We start from the raw sequence: 6,000 nt of genomic DNA, 5'->3' as shown, positions 1-6,000 counted from the left end.
AAGAGAGGACAGAGGATGGGAGGACGAGGGACGAGCATGACAGCTTGACAATTTGAAGACATGACTTTTGTTGTCTGAGTGACACGATCAAACCCATCACATCGGGCCGCGGCCGCACCAAAGCTCGCCTTTATTCCAATAACCAGCCCACACAACAAACACAGGCACACCAATATTCAATATGCTTTTCTTTCAAGCAGAACTGAACGGCGGCGTGTGATTGTTTCTGTCTCTGCCAAACACTCCCACTTAGTATATAAATGTCCCTCCATCCTTCCCAGGTTAACACTCTCACGGTCTGCTGCAGGTACAGTATGGATGCCTCTGGTGATAATAGTGGTGGTTGGGGTATTTCAACAGGGGATTACAGTATGACATTGGATTTTGGCTCATTTACTGAGAATCTTTAGGTTTATGAAGTAAATGTTTATAGTATATGAAGTATACCCCAGTAGTCCCCAGAAACTATGACTGTGGGTGATGAAATGCAGTTCATCGCTATCTGTCTACTACAGGTAGTTTCTCAACAAACAAAGATATATGGTTGTTTAGCTTTGATGTTTTAAGCTTGCTAACTTTGTCCTAAAAGCATGGAAAAAAATATTATTTCTCCATTATTTTGACTACACAGTGCAGGTTTTGTTAGTACTAAAATCAGCAGTAGACATGAGCCTCTGAAAATGGAATCGTGAGCGTTCTTTATAATTATTTTTCTTTGTCTTTGGATGTTTTGTGAAATGTTTCAGGATGTATTTGCAGTATTCTAGACCTGGCATGTATTCATTTGCAGTACCCTGTAAACCAATAAGGGCTGGGTACAGTTGTATTAAAGATAAAATAATACAAATTTCAATCATTTCTTTAAGAATAGCCTACGCATTTCAACTGCAGGGCCTTACTTTACCAATACAATACATATATCAACAGTCAAGGCTGCAGTCGCATGCAGCTGACTGTCAAATGTTTTAAATAATTGCTTGTAGTGACATCTCATACTTTATTACAGATTCATAGGCGCCATCAGGTAACCTTAGTGCATGTTTTTGTTCACATTGTTACTGTAAAGCAGGGGTATTCAATTAAAATTCAACGAGGTCCAGCTAGAGAGACTTTCCTCATGCAAAAGTCTGGAACATCACAGTAATGTCTAACTTGTGCTATGATTTAGTCCCATATGTATTGAAGTAGCCAACAGTTGTAATAACGTCTGTCAAATCAAAAATCAAATAAAGAAAGTTCAATTGAATAATATCTCAACAATATTTATTGTTTAACTGGATAAATTATAAATAATACATAATCTAATAATAAATGAATGTTCTTCTCTCGTTTCAAGTAAAATAAGGGATGCATTTAAGATGAAACCACATAAAAGAAAGGTTTGAGTACTTAATTTAAGAAAAATGAATTGAACTGAATTGCCCTGCAGCTTTAAATTCAATTCATGAAGCATGAAGTGATGTCACCCAAAAAAGCAACGATATGATATTCTTCTCATCTTCTAAAAAGAGAAATTTGTTTGCAGAGACTTTATCTGTGGTTATTGAAACCACTTGTTTCAGCTCTATTCCTCTCTGTTAACATCATTGTTGGGAAGTGAATGAATGTAGTAGGACTCTGATCATATTGGGCTCTTAGATTTATTTTCTGTTCCTTCATTTTGGATGTGAGTGGGTACGTTTGCTCAAAATATGTGTGCTTTATCTCATAGTGGCGTTTCACATTACAGCTTTTAATAAATCGTTCAACAATTTGAACATATGAGACATACTGTTTTAAACTGTCCGTTGGAAGAATGAACATACAAGAGTCTGTCCATTCTTGGTTCAGGACTCTGGTCTCTGTCCACATTTCTCTTTTTGGAGAACGTCATGAGAAATGACTTCTGACTCACGCACTATTCTCCAACTACTCGGTCTCTCGCCCCGTCTCCCCGTGTGTGTAAATCTCACTGGAGTCGGGAAACTTATCGTAACACATATTTGATTGGCTGAGCAGCATCACGTGATGTGATTTACAACGCATGTAATTGGTCAGTTTGTTTCCTGGACCGCTGAACGAGTACCGTAAAAGCTGGAAAAGCCAGTTAAAATAGAAGCGCTCCATCAAAATGTAATAATTCTCAATTATCTATCGGTTGTAGGTCCAGGTCCAGATGCTACGGCGTCTGGGTCCGGACTCGGACCGCGGTCCGCCTATTAGTGACCCCTGTTGTGGACACCTTGTTGTAGTCCATTACAGCAGTCTTGGAACCTGCTTTATGCAAACTAAATCGAATTGAATTTTATCTGCCACCATTAGCATACTCAGTGCTTGAGTCCTCATTATGTAATATTATGTATTTTGGTTTGAAATGTATTTTTACCATTGTATATGTCTCTCTTTCTCTATCAGCTATGGAAATAAAGCCTCTCTCGGTGTGTTTGGCTGTCTGTGCGGCACTGTTGGCAGGTATTACAGTGGGGAGGCTGGCAATATTAAGGCTCGCTCTTTAGTCATGCTTTATTTAATTAATGCAAAATCTCTTCTCTTCTCCAGTATGTCATGGTTGTTCTACAGGAAAGGAGTTCATCACCACATTTCTTCCTAACTACCAGGATTCCAATCTCAAAGATCACAGGCTCCACTTGGTTCTGACTGCTCAGGGCTCTGAAGCCAATGTTCACATACAGGTTAGAATCCTGTTAATTTAAGGAAGGGTAAGAAGAGCCAATCTGTTTTAATATGGCTCATGAATGTTTAACCAATCCAGACCTATTGATCTGCAGGTAGCTTCAGTGAAATTCAACAAACAGCTGAGACTCTCTGCAGGTGAAACCCGCTGGGTTTCTGTGCCATGTGGAGCCGAACTGCGGAAGCAATTTGTCAATGCCAACTCAGCGATTCGAATCTCATCTAGTGCCGCGATCTCTGTGGTCTCTTTCAATCGTCGCTTTGCCACAGGAGATGGCGCGGTGGTTTCCCCACTCGAAGAGCTGGGTACTGACTACATTGTGTTCACACCCAAAGCATACAGGAGCTGGGACAGTCTCTTTGCTATCGTTAATGGCAATAAACAGAACCAGATCAAAATCAAACCGACTGCCAAATTGACGCTAAGAGGCGGGACTAAGTGGCAGCGTGGGAAGACGGTGACCATTAACCTGGCACCCTACGCGTCCTACCTTTTACGAGGTAGAACAACTTTGACAGGCACGCGGATCCGGTCCCAGCATCCTGTAGCTGTCTTAGCAGGCCACCAGTGTATGAGGATGGTTTCTACGTGCGAACACGTGTATGAACAGCTCCCCACTGTGGCAAACCTTGGTAAAGAATACATGGTACCCATTTCCAGCAGCTCCAAGGCCCTCAACTCTGTAGTGATAGTAGCGGTTGAAGACAACACCGTGGTGACACTGCACAGACAGAAACAGTTGAGTTCAATATTAATCATTGTAATATACTGTTGAAGCTACAGCCAAGGCTATTATTGTCTGTCTTTCTGTCCATCTTTCCATCCAATGCTATCTCCTAAAAAATTACGTTCCCATACAACTAAACTGCATTCTTAACCACATTTTGAGGCAAATGTATTTAATCCTGATTACAGTCCCAGTTTTAACTTTAACACTTAATTAATATTTTTAATGAAGACAAAACGTTTCAGAAGACTATTAAGCGACTTGGTTATGTTTAAGCAACACAACTACGAGGTTAGGTTTAGTAAAATATCATGGTTTGGCTTAAAATGAGTAAGCTATGGACGTAGATTCAAATAAGTCAACATTGACTTTTTGTTTAACAAGGGGACACAAACTGCAGCCTCCTGGGTGTGAGTCCTGTGTTGACCCATCCATTCCTTCCACGCCAACCTCCTTTCTGTGCAGACTTCTGTCAACTATGATTGGAAACGTATATTTGACATGTCAAACAGACACTAAATTCGGAAGAAACCTGTCCCTTGAAACACAATTGCTTGTAGGCCTATGTGTTGCCAAAATGGTGACGTTTTTAGCTTTATTTTGTCTGTTTGGTCTGTGTATCAAGCTATCATTCAATTACTTCATTCAATCTGGGAAAAAATCGGGTCAGAATCCTTTTTTGGGGGGTTTGGTTGGATTTAAAAAAGAAAAATGACAGCGTCTTTTCTTGTCATTGTCTTTTTGGATGGAGTCTCTCAGTTCTCATGAAGATGGTTCAGTTGTTAATCACTTCATCTTAACATTTTCTGTTGTTTGGTGAGCACATATTTGACCACCTGTTATCACAGGATCAAAATGCCATAGTTGGGTCAACTCCATGACAACTGAGCAAACTTCATGTGATGAAGTTTGTGGGGTGACTGTGGGGTGATTGTGGCTGAGTGGAGAGCTGGGCCGTTTTTCAATCAGAGGGTTGGTGGTTCAAACCCTGGCTCCTTGAGCAAGACACTTAACCTCGAAAATTGCTCCCGTAGCTGTGCCTACGGTATGACAGCATCTAAAATGTCAGTCGCTTTGGATAAAAGCATCAGCTAAATGACTGTAATGTAATGTGATGAAGGTCACAGCAAAATTTCCAGTAAGTTTGTCACAATGACACAACAAATGACCCTCCCTTAAGTCCTGCCCCTTGAACGCAGACTGGCCAATCATAGCGTAGCATTACAGAGCTTGATTAAGTGTTGCAATATATATTTATATCATTGTAAACAGAGAATCAGCTCAGGCCAGGCTATCGGGAGTTCTTCCACTGCTCCCGATGGATTCTGGCCTTGTCAGTGAGTGCAGTTAGTGACAGTGTGGGCTCCATGGTAGCTCTGACAGCTTGACGGAGCAGCAGTGCAGGGCGTGGCTTAGCAAAGGGTCAATTATTTGATATGTTCCATCTTGTACTGGCTATATTATAAAAGACATATCAATATGTTATGAATGTTTTTCCTCAGTTCAAAACATGAACTACACTTATCTAACTAAGTAAACATATCTCCACCAACAGGGAGCTGAAGAGAGCTGGGCTCTTCACCGAAAAAAGTCTGACCTCAAAACAGCCACTGGTTGTCAAGAGCAACAAGAAGGTTATGGTGCTGCTTCTCAGCGATAACAGGCCGAATGACCCTTTTCTAATAACGCTGACCCCTACCTCCAAGCTTGCCACCAATTGGGCTGTGGAGACAATGGATGGACTTCAAAGCACTATTGCTATTCTGTCAGAGACGGAGGGGGCCGGCAGTGTGAAGGTGTGTGTGAAGAAGGGACGGTGCCAGTCACCTAAGTGGAGCAAGATCCCGTCAGACAAGAAGTGGGTGTGGTCCAACGTTCCAGTGGGGACAAAGCAGAGTCATGTGACTGTGGAAGGGGACGCCCGTATGGCAGTCTACGCCTATGGCGGGAAAAGGCGCCATGGATATGGCATTGCTGGAGTTTGTTCTGAAGGTACACACACATTTAGATCCCTTTACACACACACACACACACACACACACACACACACGATAGAACGGAAGAAGTATAGGGCCACATGGAAAGTTTTTTATTTACTTAAGTGTTTAAAGTCAGAATTCTAAAAACTAAACTCAGAAATCATTTACACTTTTCACATGTTGGACTAATCTTCTTCCGTACAGTGTATTTATGGCTGAAAGTGAAGAGATATAGTAATACATTTAATGATGACACAATAACATGTATCTGCTTTGGTGTTGCATGTATTTCTATATGAGGTGTTTGTATTTCCTGTAGACACCGTCCCTCCTCCACCTCCCAAGGATCCCTGTGAAGAGGTGAAATGTCATGTGAAGGAACAGTGTGTGAAGGGAAAATGCGTCCATGTTTCTACGGCAACCTGCCATGCAGTCGGTGACCCCCACTACTTGACATATGATGGCCGACGCTATGACTTCCAGGTAGGATTGGGACGGCTTTACCAATCATCACCAGCTATTCACTATTGAGTATATCTCTATTTTGACTTGTTACATTCTATTGAGGCCGACAGGGACACACTGGACAGAGACCAACTCTCATGAGCTGAACTTCAACG

The 6,000-nt window shown here is 41.6% G+C and overlaps 1 protein-coding gene across 1 annotated transcript in view; it reads left to right on the top strand.

Moving 5' to 3' along the window:
- The first annotated feature begins 299 nt into the window (after window positions 1–299).
- Window positions 300–6,000, top strand: part of LOC306699671 (IgGFc-binding protein-like) — a 33,832-nt gene continuing 28,131 nt past the window's right edge. The window contains exons 1-6 of the mRNA XM_079164368.1: window positions 300–307; window positions 2,395–2,451; window positions 2,539–2,672; window positions 2,769–3,412; window positions 4,957–5,393; window positions 5,700–5,863. Coding sequence (XP_079020494.1) covers window positions 2,397–2,451; window positions 2,539–2,672; window positions 2,769–3,412; window positions 4,957–5,393; window positions 5,700–5,863 — 1,434 coding nt within the window. The 5' untranslated portion in view covers window positions 300–307; window positions 2,395–2,396. The remainder of the gene's footprint in view (window positions 308–2,394; window positions 2,452–2,538; window positions 2,673–2,768; window positions 3,413–4,956; window positions 5,394–5,699; window positions 5,864–6,000) is intronic.

This window comes from Pholis gunnellus (genome assembly GCF_910591455.1).
Source record: "Pholis gunnellus genome assembly, chromosome: 8".
NCBI lineage: Eukaryota > Metazoa > Chordata > Actinopteri > Perciformes > Pholidae > Pholis > Pholis gunnellus.
Note: the sequence above shows the minus strand (reverse complement) of the source record. Positions and strands in the feature narration are given on the sequence as shown.